General features: G+C 44.7%; 1 protein-coding gene across 1 annotated transcript in view; it reads left to right on the plus strand.

Annotated features, from left to right (window-relative positions):
* The window catches only part of MTTP (microsomal triglyceride transfer protein), a 161,546-nt gene that overhangs the window by 75,187 nt on the left and 61,617 nt on the right, over window positions 1-24,742 (plus strand). Inside the window, exons 6-10 of the mRNA XM_088453208.1 lie at window positions 1,946-2,085; window positions 8,235-8,388; window positions 9,544-9,701; window positions 14,567-14,735; window positions 18,849-18,956. Of these exons, the coding sequence (XP_088309334.1) occupies window positions 1,946-2,085; window positions 8,235-8,388; window positions 9,544-9,701; window positions 14,567-14,735; window positions 18,849-18,956 (729 nt within the window). The remainder of the gene's footprint in view (window positions 1-1,945; window positions 2,086-8,234; window positions 8,389-9,543; window positions 9,702-14,566; window positions 14,736-18,848; window positions 18,957-24,742) is intronic.

Here is a 24,742-nt window from a genome sequence, read left to right on the forward strand (position 1 = left end):
ATGTTTTAGTGTGTATGTATGTGTTAATGTGTATATATGTGCTAGTGTGTATGTTATATAAAATATATGTTTGCTACATATATATTATATGTGTGCGTGTGTAACGTGTGGCGGGGAAGGGGGGTAGGCTCCATGTGGCTTGGTGGGGGCCCCCACAACTTAGTTGCCCCAGGGCCCCCACAAGCCTTAATCCGGCCCTGGTTACTTCTAAAATATACAGTATATAAACAATAAATGTAAGACCCCCACATTTTTAAAGAATAACTTTTACTTGAACAAAGGGTCTCATTCAGACCCGCTCGCGAGTGCAGGACGCTCGCAAGCGGGTCGATGGTACCCAAATGCGCATGCGCACGACGGAGGCTGCTCCGTCGTGCGCATGCACGAGACCCGGCGAGCGACGGGGAAGCCGTCGCTCGGGGTCTCGCATCAAAGGGGGTGTGCTGTCGATGGTGAGTGACAGCACGCCCCCTTTGGTGGGCGTGCCGGGGCGTGGCTGCCCAGACAGAGGCGTTCCCATGGGAACGCCTACCGTCTGGGTCCGGCCCCACTGACATCACTAGTGATGTCAGTGGGAGTGTTTTTGGCTCTGATAGAGCCAAAATCACTCCAGGGCTTGCGGTCACCGAGGCCCTACCGCAGGGTCTCGTTGCAAGCCCGATGGTCGCGATGGTCTTAACCATCGCGACCATCATCATGGCCGCTCGCATAAGCTGTGGGTGGTAGCCCACAGCTATGCGAGCGTCCAGGAGGAAGCACCAGAAAAAAAAAACGCCCTGATTCAGAGCGGGCGCTCGTTCAGAGCTTCCGGCTCTGAATCAGGCCCAAAGTACTCACCACTTCACATCCCTTTATAAAAAAAAATTGCAAAAAACACCATGCAGTCAGTGCATGCCCAGGTTTATCCCACCTAGCTACACCCTTAATCTTACTCTTCTGTCTTGATTAGACAAATTCAAATAAAAACCTTCCTACTAAATACTCTTCCCAACACAAATATTCATACTACCACTGACAGGTGCTAAATGTCACGATAACTGTTTGGAATGATGGATTTCAAAACTACCAGATAAAATGATGGCTAAATATAGTGTGGTGTCTAATGTACAGGTGATTTTCCCCAGGAACCGTCGTAAGGGCATTTGTGTGCCCCTGGAATGCAGGTCATGGCCCTCTGAACTGGTTCCTAGTGTGGTAGGCTGGAGTACGGCCAGCAAGCAGGGTCAGTACATGGAGTGGCCTTACCAACTCCAGGGGGATCGAACAGTAAATGGTCAGGTTACAAACAGAGGCCAGATCAGGGGAATCAGGATATAGCCAATGGAGGAAACAGAAAGCAGGTCCGGTCAAGAGTCAGCAATACACAGGAGTTATCAACAAACATACAGAGAATGCTGAAGCAATGCTGTGAAATCTACTACTCTGATACCTCTCAGATGACACAGTGGGGTTTACTTACCCAGGGCTATTTTGGCTTTGGTGCCAATTTAAACGTCATCGGTCATATGACCTCAAGTACTAAGCACCAGGAGAGCCATGTGTGTCTGTTCCTATAGGAACAAGCAGGACATCGGCCAGTGGGGTATATGTGTGGGGAGGGAGAGAGCAAGAGGACATCAGAGACTTTGCAACGCAGCAGAGCCAAAACCAGTGGGTGCCTGCAGGGTATTAGCGTATCATGGCACTCAATGAATAAAACCTGGAACCTCATAGACTTTCTTCAGCCATCCAATCTGAGACATATTTTTTACCATGCTTTGATTGGTTGGCCGATTAACTATACAGTCAGTGTACTCCCACTTAATTCATAAAATGTAACTCATACTTTTTAAGTAATTAAAGCTAATTAAGCTGCAGCTGTTGATTGAAGATACAAAAATAACAAAAAAATGGTAATGAAAGTTTTTACTAAACATACATGTATGTAAATATTTTTATTACACAGGTTCTGGGCATTTCTAGCAAGCAAACATCTAGCACCATTTACATTCTTGAAGATGATATGATTAAATCTGTGTTGGCTGAAGAGAATCACTTGTTGATGCTTAATATCTATGAGACCATCGCAGCCAAAATAATTTGCAAGTAAGTTGCTTGTTTTCATGGTACAAGAAAAAGTAAACAAAAGATGCTAAAGCTGGGTACACACTTAACGATTGTGTACCCATTGATGCGACCCACAATCCCTGCGCCGACGGGCTGAGATTTATATAGTGCACAAATATTACGCATTGCTTTACAGAGACTAGTTATTCACATCAGTCGCTGCCCCAGTGGAGTTTACAATCTATATTCCTTGCTACATGAACATACAATCATTAGGGTTAAGATGCTTTTGTCAGTCAATTGACCTACAAGTATGTTTTTGGATTGTGGAAGGAAATTGGATCACCCGGATGAAGCCCACACAAACACAAGGAGAACATGCAAATTCCACATAGATAAGGATTTGGCTGGAAACAGACTCATGATCTCGGGGTCTGATTTAGAGATGGACATTAATGCGATCGCAACTGCGATTTCATTTGGAACGCAGCTGCGAAAATATGCTAATAGTTGCAAAGATCACTCGACCATAGAGACGCCCGCTGCTGCCTTCTCAACTGTGTACGACGTCGCTTTTGTGCGTAAATAGCGGTACCATTGCCTCACATCAAGCAGCCATCTTGCCCTTGCTGAAGGTCTGACCAGCCGCAAACACTGCAGCTCTGCTCACACGCTGAGAGCTCTCATGCTATGAATGCAATCGCAATGCCTAATTTATGCACACCAATGAAATGGCGTTCAAATGATCAGACACACCTGCATTTTTTCTGACCGCCCCCCATTACCACCCCCAAACACTGACTACCTGTCACTCACTTTCTGAGTGAATCCTCTGTGTTGATGTAATCGCAAATCAAACGTGGTGCATGCGCATTATGACATACGCATGCGCACTGCAAACAATCGCTCCATCTGTGTAAATATCACCATTGTGTCCGTCTCTGAATCAGGCCCTCTGTGCTATGTTGCAGCAATGATAATCACTGGGTCACTGTGCCAACAAGCAAACAACAATTTAGGTTTAAATTGTGCAGAATGGTGGACCATGCTTCTTTCTGCTCTGAAGTCTACATTTTAGTGGATTAGAATACAATAATTTACTTGTGTGTGGTATAAAAGATCGACAATGTAAAGGTATAGAGTCAAAAGGTTGACACCAGATGGTCGGCAATGCAGAAGGTGGACAGGTTCAAATTGTCAGCACACATATGATGAACACAAAAATGGATGACACCATTTTTTTTTTACATTAAATTTTTTCCTAATCCTCCCCCTAGTGCCTAACCCTAATTCTCCCCCTGGTGCCTAGCTCTAACCAGGGCCGCCATCAGGGGGGGACTGCCGGGTATTTAGTCCCGGGCCCGGACACTAAGGGGGCCCGCCTGTCGCGTCCAGTGCTATCCCCCCGCCACTGCCGCACAATAAAATGAGTAAAAAAGTGACTAGTAAGTCACTTATTACTCAGCCGCATGGCCGAATACAGGGAAAACTCTGGGGGCAAGTACCTCTGCGCCCCCCCCCCCTGAGAGGGCCCCTGCCTAACTTACAGTAGCAGCCACACTGACCTGACTGGCGTCATACAGACAGGGCTGGTTTTCCCTATCCGCGGGTTACGCGGCTGAGTAGGGCGCCAAGTACAGGAGGGTGCCGTGGCTCAGCCGCGCCAGCGTCATTAAAAGATACTTACTAGCTGCCAATGATACGCAGATGCCGCTTCTGAGAAAACAGTTAGGGCTGAGAAGCGATTTAAGCCACGCCCCCTACTGTGATGAGCGCGGAAGTTCTCCCAGCACACTGAGGCAGAAGAGCCTTAATGCCAGAGGTCAGCAGCCACCGGCCACTCACCATCTATTAAAGACCATCTGATAAAGAGACACCAACACAGAGTGAGTATCACCCATTGTTGGGATTCTCTGTCCACGGACAGAGTAACGTTCCAGTTCTCATTACAATAGACACTGTGGCATAAAACCTGCATTTGACTATTGCTAGGGAGGGCTGTTTATGAACGGACTACAGCCTTGTGATTTATTCTCTCCAACAAGATTTTGTTACACTAACTGCTTCATAGCCTTGGTTTCTGATAACATTACTGTGCTGCCTAACCTTGCTGTCTACTGACTAATATCACTTTCACTTAAGTGTGCATAAGGAGGACACTGAATCTGCAGTAATTCATATGATTAATGCCTAACCTGTGACTGACTTCTGCTGCTAACACGGTTGTTTCTAAACAAATGAGTAATAACAGGGGTATTGGGCATGGAGACTGTCAGTAGACTCTGTTTTGGAGTTGACAAAATCAGAATGTCACTTTAGTCGATACTGTAACGAGGATGCAGCTTTTCCCTCAAGGCCATGGCCCCTTTATTTTTTCAAATATATATATATATATATATATATTTATATATATATACACACACACATAGCAGGGAATGGTTGGCGGCACTCATGGCATATATGAAAAACAACCTATCTAGTTCAACATTTCACTTCCTAACAAAACTCTATAAAGACTAAAACGAACTAGATAGGTAGTTTTTTATATATGCCATGAGTGCCGCCAACCATTCCCTGCTATGTATTGCTTAATACTATAGATGTCACCTGGGCTATATTTATCCCAGGTGCCATCCATATAATGTTATATCTCACATTTTTTATATATATATATATATATATATATATATATATATATATATATTATAATATAGGGCAGCACAGACGGTGTAATGGTTAGCATTACTGCCTCACAGCACTGAGGTTGTGGGTTAGATTCCCACCACGGCCCTAACTGTGTGGAGTTTTTATATTCTCCCTGTGCTTGCGTGGGTTTCCACTGGGTGCTCTGGTTTTCTCCCACACTCCAAAAAAATATACTGGTAGGTTAATTGGCTCCAAAAAACCCCCAAAAAACATAAAATTAACCCTAGTGTGTAGGTATGTGCGTGTACATGTGATAGGGAACATAGATTGTAAGCTCCACTGGGGCAGGGACTGCTGTGAATGGCCAACTATTCTTTGTAAAGCGCTGCGGAATATGTGTGCGCTATATAAATAACTGGTAATAAATAAATAATATATATATATATATATATATATATATATATATTTATTGCAAAACAAGATACCAGCACTCCAAATATATTATACTAATGACTGATGACACTATGAGGGAGGTTGTGGGCTAGGCGGGGGTAGGGGGCTTGTGGATGGGGGGGGGTGAGGGATATTGAGGAGGGGCCCTGCCCATTTTGTCAGTCCTGGGCCCCACAATTTCTGATGGCAGCCCTGGCTCTAACCATCGCCTTCTGCAGCCTAACCTTAACCCTCCTCCAAGTGCCTAACCCTGACCTTAAAAATGTTGAAAAACTATAAAAAGAAAACATGGAGACCATTTTTGTGTTAACCATTTGTGTGTCGACAATTTGAGTCGGTCAACCTTTTAACCGTGTCAACCTTGTCCCCGTCGACCTTTTGTCAGTCGGCCTTTTGTACTTAATTACAAATCATGCAAGGAACACAATGAGTCTATAAACACCCACAATAGTCAGAAGAAATCACTTTATCAGCAAGTCTCTTCATATAATATTGTCAGGGGAAATCTTCATTACTTCTTTTCATTTAAAGGTTTTTTATTTCTCCATAATATGTGCATAAATGGGGGAAAATAGGAAAATAACAATGTGTTGTATTTTCTTATACATAAAAACCAATTTAACACCCCAAACACGCTTTTTGTAACCCAACATCTTCAGTTATGACTATTCAATTAACATCCATCACAATTAAATAATGTAATGGGACAAGACAAGGGTGCCTTCATTTTCGTCCTATCTATCAAACCATTTGTAACTAAATTTTAATCTAGATATCGAAGCACGCTTATCAGTATAAGATTACAGTTTTTATAGATTATATTTTATTAACTGTACAAAACTTTTAATCAATGTTTTCAGGGAAGTTGAAACATATGATGAATTGCTAAAGTATAAAATTAGTAGCAGAAACCCATAGCTTTGCATCTAACCTCTCACACCAAAAACTGTTGGAATTGAACTATAGGTGCCCATACCCCAATTGGCTGATCCTCTGATCTGATCGGAAACAGCGATCCGCGGGTTGAAAATGCAGACAGAGGACCATCGATGTTCGTCGATCTGTCGGGGTATCTGTGAATTTCTACAAATTTCCATATCATAATCATATTTTGATCGTGATAGGCATCGGTGAAATCCAACATGTTTCCTCCAGTAACTTAGAAGGAATAGTGTATTAATTAAGAGATATTTTATGTTATGAAAATTAATGTAGTCTAGAGTATTTTAATAAGCTCCAAAAAGCTTAACTTTTCAGATCTTAGGTCCATTCGCTAAACCATCTCAATCCCATGGCTGCTCATTCACATACTGCAGGTACTACAGTGAAAACATTGCTTAGGTACAGGGTTTTCACTGAGGCTCAAAGAAGAGCCCTGAATTGATAGGACACAAAAAATTTATTAAAATTGTTGCAATAAGAAAAATTGATTATTGGGAGTCCAATGCTAATATAAGTAAATAGGCCCCATGGTCTATCAACTAATTGAACAAATCCTAATTTTGGAGTTAATTTTTAATTAGATGAAAATTTACCTTGGTTTCCGAATTTGGAGTCATGGAAACCATGTTGCACTGCAAGAGGGCTTAATGCATACTTTTTATTGCATGTAGGGCAAATACTACACCACATTCTCTTGCATGCTGTACACACATGCTGGCCACTAAGCTGTCCCAGAAATCCACCCACTTGTACCTTTAAATCTTTGTGTGTGGATGTAAAATGAGGTGCATAAGAGCATTTTCATACAGGGAAATGAGCATGCACATTCCATAAGATTGCAACACCCACATATCCAAAAGTACTTATTAGATTTAGTAGCTATTTCCAAATAGGAATGGGAAGTTTAACTTAATGAGTTGGTTTCAGTGATAATTATGTTTTGCCAGTAGCAACATGTAGCACTTGCTAGATGCACCTGTCATTCATATGTTCTCGAGAAACAGGTTCTGTCCTTTGTGTGACATCAAGTACCATCATGTAGCATGATTAGGGCCCATAATTCATACAAATATATTAAAAACCGGGACCTGAAGTTTGCCCAGACCATAAAATGCAGCTGATACATCCTTTTATATCCCAAATAAGATAAAACGGGTATACTGTACAGTTTTATTGCTATTTATGTTATTTCTGAGGACATGTGAGTCTGCATTATGGGTAAAAGAGCCTGGTACTGTAAATTACATATTTCAGGTGGAACTGTTCTGTGAAAACAGAGAAATATGAGTGTCCTCACCATGGTGGAAAACAGAGTCTACGCCAAATAAACATACTGCACATAAATAATCATATCTATATAAGGAATGTATTTCATACTGTAGATTAAACACCTATTCCAATATTTTTAAACAATGGGTTATAATAATAACAGATGAACCACAATGTATCATAACTCTGTTGTGCCACAGTGGTAAAAGTATACACTTATATTTTATCAATGCAACAAGTGGTGAGTACAGTAGGGTCTGTACTGTGTACTCTGAATCAGGCCCTGTGTACTCTGAAGCAACCATCTCTGCTGTAGTGTCCAGTGCTGGGTTCAGTTTATGTATTTATGTTGTTTAGGTTAGTAGGGAAAGCTATGGGCCTGATCAGAGATGTATGATAATCCTGTTGTGACTATGTCTTTATATGCAGATACTGTGACTTAATATACAAATGTCGTAGCTGCCAGGGTATGTATAAGGATGCCCCAGGCGACACAACATCGGTTGCAGGTCAGATGATCATCGCCCTTCTGAGTAACACTGTGGCTACTCAAAATGGCCGGCTGAACTAAGAAGCCAGCACCAGTGAAACTGCATACAAAGACAAAGTCGCTGGATCTGACATGCCTGTATTTTGCTAACCACACCTCCATTACCGCCCACAAATGGGCCCTCACTGTCAGTCACCTTGCGTCTAATTCCTCTCTGCAGGCAACATCGTAGAGGCATTGGGGCGCATGCGCTGTGCGACTTAGATGCAAGGGCAGTAATAAACTCACTGCCCAACTGCGTAAATATCGGCATAGCGTACAATTCTGCATCAGGCCCCATGACGGAAACTGCTCATTCCTCCAAAGTTTCACTCTTTCACACATACAGACAAAAACTGGAGCTGAAATCCATTGAGGCTGGACCCAAGGAGATGGCAGGAAAGCAGATGGCCAGTGTGGTAAAGGGAGTAGATCCTAAGTATACAGCTATTCCAGTAGTGGCTGATCAGCTGAAGAATAAGGAGTGCAAAAGTTGTCCTTTGGTGAGTAATAATAACGCTGTTGTATGCATTGTACACCAAATTTGTATGAATAAAATCAATAAAGTTATTTTGGGTTTTGTGTTTAATAAATAGGATATGACTAGAATAATACATTTTGGGATCTATTTACTACAACCACATTTGTAATGCGGATTGTAGTGTGATATTACCGACTGAATTCGCAGGGATTTACTACAAATCCCTTGCAGGGACAGAGGGCCTGATTCAGAGCCGGACACTCTGACCAGAGCGCTCGCTCTGAATCAGGGCCGTCCTACCTAACATTGGAGCGGCCTCCTGGCCGCTCGCATAGCTTATGTGAGCGGCCAAAAAGATGGTTGCGATGGTCAAGACCATCGCGACCATCGGGCTTGCGACAAGATCCTTGTGGTAGGGTCTCGTCTGCCGCGAGCCCGGAGTGCTTTTGGCTCTATCAGAGCCAAAAACACTCCCACTGACATCACTAGTGATGTCAGTGGGGCCGGACACAGACGGTAGGCGTTCCCATGGGAACGCCTCCGTCTAGGCAGCCACGCCCCCGGCACGCCCACCAAAGGGGGCGTGCTGTCACTCACCATCGACAGCACGCCCCCTTTGGTGCGAGACCCATAACGACGGCTTCCCCGTCGTTTTTCGGGTCTCACGCATGCGCACGACGGAGGCGCCTCCGTCATGCGCATGCGCATTTGGGTAACATCGACCTGCTTGCGAGCATACATCGCTCGCGAGCGGGTCTGAATGAGACCCAGAGCTTGCGAGAAAGCTCTGTCCCTGCGAATCCCCTCCAGAGCCTTATCACGGTATTTTCGCAAAAAATACCATGACAAGTGCCCCGCGCATGTGCCATCCGGCCGCCGCTGCTACCCCCCCTGTCGCCAAGCGCCGCCACCATCGCTAAGCCCTGCCCCTCGCGATCAAATTCTACTCCAATTGACCTTTAGTAACTGTAGGTGATACTAAAATAATGCGAAAAGGGTGTGAAAACACCCTTTTTCACATTATTTTAGTAAAAATAATGTTAATAAATAGAGCCCTTGGAGAGACATTTCGCACTGATAAGTTTAAGGGTGTAATTATAATGCAGTACCTTTCCAAAACATTTGGTAAGGTAAGTAATATTTATTATAGAAAAATGTTTTCTATATCATTACTCAGCTTTTGCAGCAATGGCAGACCATTCGTAAGCACCTAAAGCCTGAAAATCTTTCAAAAGCCAGTGCCGCCCGCAGCTTTCTATCCCTGATCCAGAGTCTCCGCAGAGCGAGGAAGTCAGACATTGTAACGCTTCTCAAGATGGAAAAAGAGGATGTGCTGTGAGTATTTTTATTATAACTGCTTTTCTTTTTAGTCATATTATGCAACACTGTTCAAATAAAGTATGAAAACATTTGTTACAGATCTGTTCACTATATAGGAACTTAGGAAGTATAGCCTGTGAGTTGCGGTATGGGCACAACCAGGGCCGAAACTAGGATTTTTGTCACCAGGGGCAGTAATGCCCCATAGCAATGCCCCTGTAGTAGTGCCCATATTGTAATGCCCCCATAGTAATGCCCATATGTTAATACCCCATAGTAATGCCCCTGTAGAGCCCATGCTCCCATATTAATACCCTTGTGGTAATGCCCATGCCCCCATTATAATGCCCCTGTGGTAATGCCCATGCCCCGATAATAATGCCCCGGTGGTAATGCCTCTATAGTGCCCATGCCCCAATAGTAATGCCCCTGTAGTGCTCATGCTCCTGTAGTGCTCATGCCCCAATAGTAATGCTCCTGTAGTGCTCATGCCCCTGTAGTGCCCATGCCCCCATAGTAATGCCCCTGTGGTAATGCCCATGCCCCCATAGTAATGCCCCTGTGGTAATTCCCATGCCCCCATAATAATGCCCCTGTAGTGCTCATGCCCCATTAGTAATGCTCCTTATTGCCCATGCCCCCATAATAATGCCCCTGTGGTAATGCCCATGCCCCCATAGTAATGCCCCTGTGGTAATGCCAATGCCCCCATAATAATGCCTCTGTGGTAATAGTAATGCCCCTGTGGTAATGCCCATGCCCCCATAGTAATGCCCCTGTGGTAATGCCCATGCCCCCATAGTAATGCCCCTGTGATAATGCCCATGCCCCTGTAGTGCAGCTTATTAAAAAAAATACTTACCTTGAACCCCACTCCTGTATCCAGTGTCGCGTCCGGTCCGCCGGCCGCTCCTGGGAAATATGGGGGAGACGTCATGACGTCTCCCCCATAGTGCCCGTGGGGAGAGCCGGAAGCTGGAGTTCGGGAGAGAAATCCAGCCTCCGGCTACACTGCATCGCTGCAGAGAAGGAGCCGGGCGCCCGCTGGTAATAAATGTTACAAGCGGACGTCCGGTTGGAGCCTCTCTGCATCGCCGGGCTGGAGGTCACTGGCACCGGGTACAGCGGCTCACCCGGTGCACGTGCACCTCCAGCCCCCCCCTAGTTGCGGCCCTGGCACAACTCCAGCAAGGTAGCTAGTATGCTTTATAAAGCAGCAGTATTGTAAAGGGCAAAACCAGGTTAGTTTTGCCTTTTACAATATTATCGCTTTAAAAATATGGACAGAACTGCCAGAATAATGCAGTATTCTCCCTACTGTGCCTGCAACTCACAAGCTATTACATCAGCTCCATAGCGTTGTGGGAAATCCACGGTCGTAATCTGTAAAAATAAAAGTAATAAGCCCAGATGAGTCACATTCATTTGTGAACCAAGTATGATTTAGATGCTCTCAAATTAATATGAGACACCTATATAATCAGATCAATCACAGTAGAAGTGGAAGTGAGCCAGCAGCAATACAAAAATCACATGACCAAAATGCTGTGTTTAATAGAAACATCTGTCAGTGTTTCTGTAGTAACTCCTGACTGTAATACCCCGCCCTGGCACATGGTTGGCGTCACAGCAAAGTGAGCTTTTTAGAAATTCCTCTGTTTTCATCACAAAAATTCAATAATGGGGTGGGGTAGTGTAATATACAGAAAATCATTGCATTGTAAATGTTTTTGTTTTTCATTTAAATAGTGAGACATTAAAGATGCAAAATTTCATATATTTATACCGTATTACAAATGTGAGAGCCAGGGTAAAATTTTAGAAAAATGTTTGTTCTTTATAAAATACCTCATGTTGAGGCTCACAGTAATGTAAAATGCTGTATTGTGCATGCTACATAAAGCTATTTGTAGATTAAACAGAAAAGAAATACGTTGCACTCAGTTTAACCCACGTTGTACATTGTGCCAGCTCCGTGGCAATATTAATGCCATATATGGCACATATTAGCATGGGAATTTTATTCATATTTTGAGCCAAACATTTCAGCTTGCAGCCCATTCTCAATGTACCCAAATTCTCTTTAAGTCCCTACACTAGTATATATGCCAAACTTACCATTACATAGCAGTTACATGCACTCACCTCTCAGGTACAGAGGGTAACATCTAGACAAGGTCTGCCTTGTGAGTCACACTCAGGCCTTTTATAGCCTTGATTGGAAGCAGCCATGATAGCATTAGGCAACATTTTGAAACAAAACAGAAAAGAAATATGCCTGTGCTCCATTTTACCCACATTGTAAGAGCTGCGTGGCAGTATTATTGTAGATTTGTACATTAACCACATCGATTTGTGTAAAAAATCCCACATACCCTACTTATCTTTGGAGGCAGTTTTATCATTTGTGATGGGGCGGGGTGCCTAAGCAGGTGATGTTTCCAAGAGCCATCATATCTTTATACACCACTGAATAAATTGTCTCATAAATGCTTGTTTTCATTCTAGTAATGTCACACATCAGGGTCCAAGTCCCTGTTACTGGGTCTGATGGTATCATCTCATGGCCATTCGTGTCGCCCCCTGGTCATGGCTGGAATTCCTGAGGGCTAGCTTGCTCATCTAAATATATGCTTGGCATTCTTACTTGGCAGTTCCCATGGAAGAGAAACATGAGTGCCACCATCTTGGTTGCGCTCACATGACTCATCCAACGAGCTTCCTGCAGACCTGCTCACATGACAGTTCAGCCAATCTGTGCTTGAAGCACCCTATTTGACATGCACTATACTAAGTTCTCCATAGAGATCAATATCCTGGCTCCGGTTGCATCCTGCTTCTGGTCCAGTCTCAGTTTCCAACATTACTGTCAGCATTCTGCATCTGACTCAGATTCTAGTCTCCATCTCTAACTTTGTTAATAGCAATCGGCATCCGACTCATCATCTGATGCCTGCTTTGCTACCAACCTGCACCAGTGTGTTACCACCAGTCCCTAGCATTGCTGAACAACAATAAAACATTCGGAAACCAGAAAAAATTGTAAAAGCCACAAATGTTAGGTGCTGCCTAGGGCCAGTCCCTGTGTGTTGTGTACACAATACTCAAAAGTTCCGTTAAAATTAACAATAAACCACACGCATAAAGTGAAAATGTTGTCGCATACCCTGGGTAGTCTCCCCAGAAAGGTATCAAAAGAAACAAACTTAAAAACAATTTTAAGAAAATGCGGCGCATGCAATGCAATGTAAATTAACTGGAAAAGTAAAACCAAAAAATATATAAATTAATAGATAAATAAACAAATTCTGTGTGAGCAACCTATGCAGATATATAAAAATAAAGTTTAATATGCATAATCCAAATGTTATAACAAACACGATTATATGGTTATGTACATAGTATTCAGAAGAAATACTGTAAAATGGGTATTTAAAACACCAGAGATAAGGACCCATCTATCTTTTGCAAGAGTGTTGTAAATAGACAGTGGGGGCTCCTAATATAATTACCGGGTGCCTGCTCAGTCCTATAGGGTGCAATGATAGAAATCCAGCAGGGTTGGAATAACCTGCAGCTTGTGCAGTCCCTTGGCTCTAGAATGCTACCAAATGGTAGGGTTCCGGCAAGGCTTTGTTTGCAATCCTACGGTTTTTGATGGAACAAAGGCCCTCATTCAGAGCCGCTGAATGAGGGCCGGCCTCCATGAAAATGGAGCGTCCTCCTGGACGCTCGTATAGCTGTGGGTCACCACCCACAGGCTATACGAGCGTGCAGTTTGATGACCATCGAAACTGCGAGCCGGAGCCTGCGGTTGAGGTTTTCAACCGCAAGCTCCGGAGTGATTTTGGCTCTATCAGAGCCAAAATCACTCCCACTGACATCACTAGTGATGTCAGTGGGCCGGCTTCTGACGGGAGGCGTTCCCGTGGGAACGCCCCCGTCAGGGAGGCACGCCCCCGGCACGCCTACCGAAGGGGGCGTGCTGTCAATCAACATCGACAGCACGCCCCCTTTGATCAGACACAACGAGCGAAGGACTTTCCTTCGCTCGTCGCGTCTGGCGCATGCGCACGACGGAGCTCCCTCCGTCGTGCGCATGCTCAGTCCAGAACATCGACCCACTTGCGAGCGGACAGCCGCTCGCGAGTGGGTCTGAATCAGGCCCAAAGTCTCAATTCCAAAGGCAGTATGCCTTTTAAAAAGCTGTCTGTGACAGGGAAACGCATGTCAGGCTGATAACCAGAGATTTACCCTTTATTGGACCTTTCATTATCTACCATCTTGGAATTGAGACTTTGTTCCATCAAAAACCGGATCCATTGTTCGGGATTCCGGTGGTTCGAGATGCCGATCCTGTTCCCCTTCGGGATAGGTGCATTGGCATTTTGCTGGGCGGCGGAGTTCCGGCATTGGTATATCGACCAATGTAGTGGGTATGCCGTCCGCCGGCATACCCACTACATCCCATCTAAACAGCAATTCCCTGTCCTGCCGATACCTATCCGCCGATTTTTAGAGGGATCATGAAAATTCAAAAATGTTAAAAATCCCTGACCTCCCGATTCTGATTATTTTTGAATAGAATCAGAAAATCTAGATTTTCCAACATGTTGGATTTTCACAATCCCCTGACCCAGGAACCGTCAGAACGGGGAATTGCCGCAACTGATTGCAGATGTATGGGCCCCTTAAGTTTACCCATAATATCCCTTTCCCGTTTTAAGTGTCGAAAGTGTATGATGTAACAAAATTCAGCAAACTAATAGTTTAAAATAAATATTGCTCTTTCCACTGTAGCTTTGGTAAATTAAAAATTAGTAAATGTTCTTTCCTAGGCGATTAACCAAAATTTATTTTAATTATAATTTTTCCCGCAGCCCTCAGCTGGTTGATGCTGTGACTTTTGCTCAAACACCTGACTCTCTGGAGGCCATTTTGGAGTTTTTGGACTTTGTTAATGGAAGCCGACCTCTGTTACAAGAGAGATTCCTATATGCCTGTGGTCTGGCCTCACATCCAAATGAAAGCATGCTGAGAGCTTTGCTAGTAAGTTCTGTTGACATGTGTCAGGCAAATACATTGTAAAAAGATACATTTACAATAGTCATCTATCGAGGGGATAGTATTGAAGGGATAGTTGACAATGGGCCAGGATGGCAATTGCCTCAGGGCCTTTTATGTCTTTATAGATGAGCCCAGCACCCTGAGAGATGGAGAAGCCTTCCACAGTTAATGCAGCAGTGCAGTCCCTATAGATAGCCTATGTGGCTGTGTATGTTGTGCATGGTAGCAATTTTCCGCACATGGCTTCTGGATAGTATAACCATGCTTTTCCTGCAAGATCATTTATTATGAGTTTCTATCTTTACATTACTTCCCAAAATACCCTACAACTGTAAACATGAGAAGAGATGCTGCTGACCAATAGACCCAGGGTCGGAATTACAATCTGGTGGGTGGAGCTGCAGCTCCAGGCCCCTCCATCAGGGCTGCCTGCTGGCTCTCTCCTTATATTATAGTCAATCACAACTTAAGAGACTGATATAAAACACATTGACAGGACTACTGTAGCTGCGTGCATGCTGCTGCTGGGAGTGGTGGCTGACAGAGTGAAAAACATTCTGTTCAGCCAATCAGCAGCAGCACATAGAACAGCCCCACAAGTTCCAAAGCTTACCCGAGCATAGGGACGCCCACCACTGCCTTCTCATCTGCGTAAGACGTGGCGTACCAGTGTAAATATCGGTAACATCAACGCACATCGACTAGGCATGCAACCCTTGCGCCATGTCTGGCCTCAAAAACAGCGGCCCTCCTGACACACTGAGAGCTCTCATGCTGCGTAGGAGATCGCAATGCTTTAATGTATGCAGGCCCATGTAATTGGTGTTTAAACGCTGAGACATACCTGTGTTTTTCTAACCACCCTCCCCCAACTGCAGACTACCTGTTGCACTTTGCGAATGGATCTGCATCGAAACACAATGGCAAACAATTGCTCGGTCTGTGTAAAAATCTGCATTGTGTCCATCTCTGAATCAGGCCCACAGAGAAAAAAAAATGTATTAAAGAGGAGGCTCAGGCTGAAAAAGCAAAGTCTGGAAGAGTGGACAACAAAAATATTAAATTATACTTAGTATAAGAATTATTTAAAAAGTGTATTGGTCTATTATATGTTTAAGTTTAAGTATAGAGTTTACAAAAAAATAATAATAGAATCATCGGTTAACATCGCTTTCAGAGAAACAATGTTTAGGACTAAACAATGTTTTGTAACCAATGTTAAAATCATCGGTACTTCCAATGTTTTCTTTCGATGTCCCACGCCTCTGATGCTCACCTGCCTTGCTGCCTTCTCGCCTCCCTCCTTGCTGCCGTCCCCCACATAGCATTGGTGTGCGCAGGGGAGGGGGGGGGGGGCGAGTGTGCACAGGCAAGCCCTAATGATGAGCTACCAATGTAAGTAAGAAAATTAAACAATATGTCTGAATGTCATTTTAATTTTAAATGTTTGTTATTTTGGTAGAAGGGGAGGGAGGTATTGTAGTGATGTATTGTGGGGATGTAGTTTCTGGTGGTAGTGCATTGATATAGTAGAGGAATGTAGTGTGGAGAGGTTGCGCAGTAATGTAGAGAGGGGAGGTAGCGCAGTGATGTAGAGCAGTGATGCAATGAGGGGAGGTAGCACAGTCATGCAGTGTGGGGAGGCAGTGCAGTGATGTTGTGTGGAGAGGTAGCGCAGTAATGTAGAGAGGGGAGATAGCTCAGTGATGTAGAGCAGCGATGCAATGTGGGGAGGTAGCACAGTCATGCAGTGTGGGGAGGCAGTGCAGTGATGTTGTGTGGAGAGGTAGCGCAGTAATGTAGAGAGGGGAGGTAGCACAGTGATGTAGTGCAGTGATGCAATTTGGGGAGGTAGCACAGTCATGCAGTGTGGGGAAGCAGTGCAGTGATGTTGTGTGGAGAGGTAGCGCAGTAATGTAGAGAGGGGAGGTAGCGCAGTGATGTAGTGCAGTGATGCAATGTGGGGAGGTAGCACAGTAATGCAGTGTTGGGAGGCAGTGCAGTGATGCAATGTGGAGAGGTAGCACAGTCATGCAGTGTGGGGAGGCAGTGCAGTGATGCTGTGTGGAGAGGTAGCGCAGTAATGTAGAGAGGGGAGGTAGCACAGTGATGTAGCGCAGTGATGCAATGTGGAGAGGTAGCATAGTCATGCAGTGTTGGGAGGCAGTGCAGTGATGTTGTGTGGAGAGGTAGCGCAGTAATGTAGAGAGGGGAGGTAGCGCAGTGATGTAGTGCAGTGATGCAATGTGCGGAGGTAGCACAGTCATGCAGTGTTGGGAGGTAGTGCAGTGATGCAATGTGGAGAGGTAGCACAGTCATGCAGTGTGGGGAGGCAGTGCAGTTATGCTGTGTGGAGAGGTAGCGCAGTGATGTAGAGCAGTGATGCAATGTGGAGAGGTAGCATAGTCATGCAGTGTTGGGAGGCAGTGCAGTGATGTTGTGTGGAAAGGTAGCGCAGTAATCTAGAGAGGGGAGATAGCGCAGTGATGTAGAGCAGCGATGCAATGTGGGGAGGTAGCACAGTCATGCAGTGTGGGGAGGCAGTGCAGTGATGTTGTGTGGAGAGGTAGCGCAGTAATGTAGAGAGGGGAGGTAGCACAGTGATGTAGTGCAGTGATGCAATTTGGGGAGGTAGCACAGTCATGCAGTGTGGGGAAGCAGTGCAGTGATGTTGTGTGGAGAGGTAGCGCAGTAATGTAGAGAGGGGAGGTAGCGCAGTGATGTAGTGCAGTGATGCAATGTGGGGAGGTAGCATAGTAATGCAGTGTTGGGAGGCAGTGCAGTGATGCAATGTGGAGAGGTAGCACAGTCATGCAGTGTGGGGAGGCAGTGCAGTGATGCTGTGTGGAGAGGTAGCGCAGTAATGTAGAGAGGGGAGGTAGCACAGTGATGTAGCGCAGTGATGCAATGTGGAGAGGTAGCATAGTCATGCAGTGTTGGGAGGCAGTGCAGTGATGTTGTGTGGAGAGGTAGCGCAGTAATGTAGAGAGGGGAGGTAGCGCAGTGATGTAGTGCAGTGATGCAATGTGCGGAGGTAGCACAGTCATGCAGTGTTGGGAGGTAGTGCAGTGATGCAATGTGGAGAGGTAGCACAGTCATGCAGTGTGGGGAGGCAGTGCAGTTATGCTGTGTGGAGAGGTAGCGCAGTGATGTAGAGCAGTGATGCAATGTGGAGAGGTAGCATAGTCATGCAGTGTTGGGAGGCAGTGCAGTGATGTTGTGTGGAAAGGTAGCGCAGTAATGTAGAGAGGGGAGGTAGCGCAGTGATGTAGAGCAGTGATGCAATGTGGGTAGGTTTCACAGTCATGCATTGTGGGGAGGCAGCGCAGTGATGTTGTGTGGGGAGGTAGCACAGTACTGTAGAAAGGGGAGGTAGCGCAGTGAAGTTGAGCGCGCAAGTAGCGCAGTGATGTAGTGCAGGGACAGTGCAATAATATAGTATAGGGAGTTACTGCAGTGATTTGCCTCAGGGATGTAGTGTAGGGAGGTAGTGAAGTGATATAGTACACCACCACATCACCCTCGCCCACCTAGAAGAACTCCACGGTGTTGATCACACCCCCCGCACCAGCACACAATAGGCCCTTCATAAATTTCAGCTCCAGACCCATGTGACTGAATCTGCCACTGAATAGACCCCTAAATTATAACAACTTTCATAGCAAAATCTGGCAGATATCATCGTTCAAAATAGATCTTTTTATAAATATGTTGATTTTTCCATTGACTGATCATGTACCACTTTTCAATATACTTGATTGATGATCTTGAATGTCTGTAAGCCCTGGCCTTACTGTAAGTGGTCATTGATGACTCTTTTCTAGATCTTACAAAAACATTCCGCATATATTTTGAAATGTACTCTTTTGAGAACAAATGTTTGCCATTGTAACAGTCAAATGTCAGCATATAATACAGCCCCACACAGCAAATAAGACAGAAAATAATGCAGTTCAACGCTACTTCCTCACAAATCCTCATGTCGGCATATAATACAGTACAATACAGAATGTAATAAAGTTCTATATAAGCAACTTCATATTACCATATACAAAATGTGTATTTACTGTTATATTTATTTACTTTAAACTGTAGGACAAATACAAAGGAAAAATTGCAAATGATGAGATTAGAGAAACGGTTGTTATAATTATGGGCGCCCTTGTCAAGAAACTGCATCAGACCGGAGGTCCGGAACTACCGGTAAATATTACATAATACTGCATTGTTGTTTAGTTATATAGTATGAATTGGATATTACTTAAGTTATAAAAATTATTTACTTTTAAGGACATAAACATAAGGCTTTTCCAGGGCAAATAATATTGCTGTTTTGAACATTAGTTTATGCAAGTCATTATGGCACTAAAATAAAATCTTTTCCTTACCTACTAGTATAAGCAAAACAACTAGAAAGCTAGATCAACAATATAATATATGATGATAATATAGTTCTTTCAGCCTTTACTAACTTGTTTAGAACATACACCCTAAGATAGTGATATATTTAATTCATACATCCAGTTGAATTCCAATAAAAAAATATTTTATAAAATAGAAATTCTGTATTTATTTTCATCACTTAATAACGTTTTTTTAAGTCTTTTATACAATACATGAGACCATTTACATACTTGCCACAGTGAAAACATATTTCCCAGGGACAAATTTTCAAGCCCTGTGACTTTCCTTAGAAAATGTAGGATAGTTGCCTTCTATCTATGCCTATACTTTCAGAACATATTTCGTCAAACATTGTGAGTACTGTGGCTCACTCTCCTTCCTAATGTATTGTCTCTAATGTCAAAAGAATCAATGTATTAGTGCAGTTTATTGAGACACTCTTTCTGCTGCAACTTTCCTTGGTATCAGGGATTACTAACTAAATAGAATATCTTTTTTGGGGCTCAGGGCTTGATTCAGACCCGGTCGCAAGCGCTGAGCACTTGCAACCGGATCGATGGTGGCCCACAGTGAATGCGCACGATGGAGCCGGCTCCGTCGTGCGCATGCGCGAGACCCGGCTAGCGACGGGCACTCCGTCGCTCCGGGTCTCGCACCAAAGGGGGCGAGCTGTCGATGTTGAGTGACAGCACGCTCCGTTTGGTGGGTGGGCCGGGGGGGTGGTTGCCCAAACGTAGGCTTTCCCATGAGAACGCCTGCCGTTTGGGAGCGGCCCCACTGACATCACAAGTGTCAGTGACAAGTGATGTCAGTGGAGAGCTTCCGGCTCTGTTAGAGCCGAAAGCTCTCTGGGGCTTGCAATGAACGAGATCCTACCACAAGGGTCTCGTCGCAAGCCCGATGATCGCGATGGTCTTGACCATCGTGACCATCATCATGGCCGCTCGCTATAGCTGCGGGTGGACACCCACAGCTATGCGAGCGGCCTAGAGGCCGCTCCAAGAAAAAAAAAAAAAGCCTGTTCCTGATCCAGAGCGAACGCTCTGTCAGAGTGAGCGGCTCTGAATCAGGCCCTCAGTTCCACAGCCATACTGGCCGGCAGCAGTGACTAGTGACTTACCATACAGCTAGTTGGGGTCCCGTCTAAGCCTGTGTCATCTTGCCAGGTTACGCATATGCACTGGCACTGCATCAGGAGCATGGGCAGATATGTTAAAAATAAAAACAGAAAAATAAATATTTAAAAACAAAATGTAAATAAAGTATAAAATGGGGAACGGTCATATAAAAGCCTCTGCAATGCCAGTGATATATGGCGATAACAATCACATCCTCCAGAAAAAAAATATAAATAGGCAGATTCCCTAAATCTGGCTAAAACATCTGTTTTGGCCAGGTAAAGTCATCTTCTCCTTTTGATAAATATTTAGGGGTAAATTTACTAAGATGGGAGCTCTATTAAGAAGTAATGTTGCCCATAGCAACCAGTCAGATTCCAGGTATTATCTTCTAGAAGGTGCTAGATAAATGAGAAGTAGAATCTGATTGGTTGCTATGGGCAACATCACTTCTAAAATAGAGCTCCCATCTTAGTAAATTTACACTTATTATTTTGATAAAATAAATAGGCTCCCAAAACTTATATTTTGTTGGATAACATTGAGCTTTACTATGAATTCAAAATTTTATGTGTACTTTGTTTTCTTTTGCTGTTTCTTTTATCAATTGGGCTGTAAATTACATACGTCAATTATTTGATAAAGTACATTTATTGGTTTGCTTCCTTAACATACTTTTCACTCTTGATGATTAGATGTTATGAATCTTATCATAATATTTAATTAGCATCTCCAGACAAGCAATACACTGTAGTTCCATCCTCTAGCTGTTATTCTGCACATGGAATGGTAGCTTTGGAGTTGTTACTGCAGAGTTGTAACTAGGGGTGAGCGGGTTCGGATTTCTGAAATCCGAACCCCCCCGAGCCCCCCCGATCCGAGTCCGATCCGAATCAGGCTCGACTTTTCCCGCCTGACTCGGATCTGAAATCGAGGCAAAACGTCATCATCCCGCCTTCCGAGTCTCGCGGGTTTTGGATCCTATATAAGGTACCCACGTCGGCGCCATTTTCTCACTCGGCTGTGGACAGTGAAGAGGGAGGGTGGGAGTTAGGGCTGTGTAGTGTAGTGTAGTGTAGTGTAGTGTAGTGCTGCTGTTGTCCACTACTTCAAAGTCCATAGGGGCTGGCTGTGTTGTGCTGTGCTGCTGTTGTTAATAGGGGCTGTGTCCACTACTTCAAAGTCCATAGGGGCTGGCTGGACTGTGTTGTGCAGTCAGTTCTCCATAGGGGCTGTGTCCACTCCAAAGTCCTGTGCAGTGTCCCAGTCCTAAAGGAGTGCTGCAGTGTTGTCCAGGGGGTGCTCTGTCCATCAGGGGTGCTCCCCCCAAGTGCTAAAAAAATAATATATTTTCTGTGTTTGTGAATTGTGTGCGCAGTAGCCGCACGTGCATCAACAAAGTAGTGCCAAGCGTGCGCCTGTGTCATAAGTAAAGGGCCGGCTGGCTTGACCGTTAAGGGTGCTGTAACCCCCGAAAGTACACTCCAGTCCAAACCAAAAAAAAAATTATTTTCTGTGTTTGTGAATTGTGTGCGCAGTAGCCGCACGTGCATCAACAAAGTAGTGCCAAGCGTGCGCCTGTGTCATAAGTAAAGGGCCGGCTGGCTTGACCGTTAAGGGTGCTGTAACCCCCGAAAGTACACTCCAGTCCAAACCAAAGAAAAAATTATTTTCTGTGTTTGTGAATTGTGTGCGCAGTAGCCGCACGTGCATCAACAAAGTAGTGCCAAGCGTGCGCCTGTGTCATAAGTAAAGGGCCGGCTGGCTTGACCGTTAAGGGTGCTGTAACCCCCGAAAGTACACTCCAGTCCAAACCGAAAAAAAAATTATTTTCTGTGTTTGTGAATTGTGTGCGCAGTAGCCGCACGTGCATCAACAAAGTAGTGCCAAGCGTGCGCCTGTGTCATAAGTAAAGGGCCGGCTGGCTTGACCGTTAAGGGTGCTGTAACCCCCGAAAGTACACTCCAGTCCAAACCAAAAAAAAAATTATTTTCTGTGTTTGTGAATTGTGTGCGCAGTAGCCGCACGTGCATCAACAAAGTAGTGCCAAGCGTGCGCCTGTGTCATAAGTAAAGGGCCGGCTGGCTTGACCGTTAAGGGTGCTGTAACCCCCGAAAGTACACTCCAGTCCAAACCAAAAAAAAAATTATTTTCTGTGTTTGTGAATTGTGTGCGCAGTAGCCGCACGTGCATCAACAAAGTAGTGCCAAGCGTGCGCCTGTGTCATAAGTAAAGGGCCGGCTGGCTTGACCGTTAAGGGTGCTGTAACCCCCGAAAGTACACTCCAGTCCAAACCAAAAAAAAAATTATTTTCTGTGTTTGTGAATTGTGTGCGCAGTAGCCGCACGTGCATCAACAAAGTAGTGCCAAGCGTGCGCCTGTGTCATAAGTAAAGGGCCGGCTGGCTTGACCATTAAGGGTGCTGTAACCCCCGAAAGTACACTCCAGTCCAAACCAAAAAAAAAATTATTTTCTGTGTTTGTGAATTGTGTGCGCAGTAGCCGCATGTGCATCAACAAAGTAGTGCCAAGCGTGCGCCTGTGTCATAAGTAAAGGGCCGGCTGGCTTGACCGTTAAGGGTGCTGTAACCCCCGAAAGTACACTCCAGTCCAAACCAAAAAAAAAATTATTTTCTGTGTTTGTGAATTGTGTGCGCAGTAGCCGCACGTGCATCAACAAAGTAGTGCCAAGCGTGCGCCTGTGTCATAAGTAAAGGGCCGGCTGGCTTGACCGTTAAGGGTGCTGTAACCCCCGAAAGTACACTCCAGTCCAAACCAAAAAAAAAATTATTTTCTGTGTTTGTGAATTGTGTGCGCAGTAGCCGCACGTGCATCAACAAAGTAGTGCCAAGCGTGCGCCTGTGTCATAAGTAAAGGGCCGGCTGGCTTGACCGTTAAGGGTGCTGTAACCCCCGAAAGTACACTCCAGTCCAAACCAAAAAAAAAATTATTTTCTGTGTTTGTGAATTGTGTGCGCAGTAGCCGCACGTGCATCAACAAAGTAGTGCCAAGCGTGCGCCTGTGTCATAAGTAAAGGGCCGGCTGGCTTGACCGTTAAGGGTGCTGTAACCCCCGAAAGTACACTCCAGTCCAAACCAAAAAAAAAATTATTTTCTGTGTTTGTGAATTGTGTGCGCAGTAGCCGCACGTGCATCAACAAAGTAGTGCCAAGCGTGCGCCTGTGTCATAAGTAAAGGGCCGGCTGGCCTGACCGTTAAAGGGTGCTGTAACCCCCGAAAGTACACTCCAGTCCAAACCAAAAAAAATTTATTTTCTGTGTTTGTGAATTGTGTGCGCAGTAGCCGCACGTGCATCAACAAAGTAGTGCCAAGCGTGCACCTGTGTCATAAGTAAAGGGCCGGCTGGCTTGACCGTTAAGGGTGCTGTAACCCCCGAAAGTACACTCCAGTCCAAACCAAAAAAAAAATTATTTTCTGTGTTTGTGAATTGTGTGCACTGTGGCTGCACGTGCATCAACAAAGGAGCAGCGCCAAGCGTGCGCCTGTGTCCCATAAGTAAAGAGCCGGCTGGCTCATTTCTTAAAGGGTGGTGTAACCCACAAAGTGCACTACTCTCCAGCAAAAATAAAATAATATTTTCTGTGTTTGTGTGCGCTTTAGCCGCACGTATATATATCAATATAACATAAATGGAGGACCAAACTTTCTCCGATAAAAATAAAATAGGGAAAGATCAAGAACCACTTCCTCCTAGTGCTGTTGCTGCTGCTGGGAGTTGTTCATCATCCCAGAGAGGAAGTAGGAACATCACTACTTTTACTAAACAATTGACCCTCCAACAGTCCCTAGCGATGAGGATGAAGTACGACAGCAGTCATCCTGAAGCAAAACGTATAACTGAGGCCTTGACTGCTATGTTGGTGTTAGACGTGCGTCCGGTATCCGACATTAGTGCAGTGGGATTTAGACAATTGATGGAGGTAGTGTGTCCTCGGTTCCAAATCCCGTCTAGATTCCACCTGCATCCTCAAAGCAGCAGCGACAAGCGTGCGTCTGTCTGTTAAAGGGTGGTGACACCCTCAAAGTGTGCTACACAAACAATTAAAATATTGTTCTTTTTTTTTCTGTCTTTGTGAATTGTGTGGGCTGTAGCCGCACCTGCATCCTTAAAGCAGCAGCGACAAGCGTGCGTCTGTCTGTTAAAGGGTGGTGACACCCTCAAAGTGTGCTACACAAACAATTAAAATATTGTTCTTTTTTTTTCTGTCTTTGTGAATTGTGTGGGCTGTAGCTGCACCTGCATCCTTAAAGCAGCAGCGACAAGCGTGCGTCTGTCTGTTAAAGGGTGGTGACACCCTCAAAGTGTGCTACACAAACAATTAAAATATTGTTCTTTTTTTTTTGGTCTTTGTGAAATGTGTGGGCTGTAGCCGCACCTGCATCCTTAAAGCAGCAGCGACAAGCGTGCGTCTGTCTGTTAAAGGGTGGTGACACCCTCAAAGTGTGCT

The sequence above is a fragment of the Taudactylus pleione genome, unplaced genomic scaffold (assembly GCF_031769625.1).
Source record: "Taudactylus pleione unplaced genomic scaffold, aTauple2 ptg000573l, whole genome shotgun sequence".
Lineage (NCBI taxonomy): Eukaryota > Metazoa > Chordata > Amphibia > Anura > Myobatrachidae > Taudactylus > Taudactylus pleione.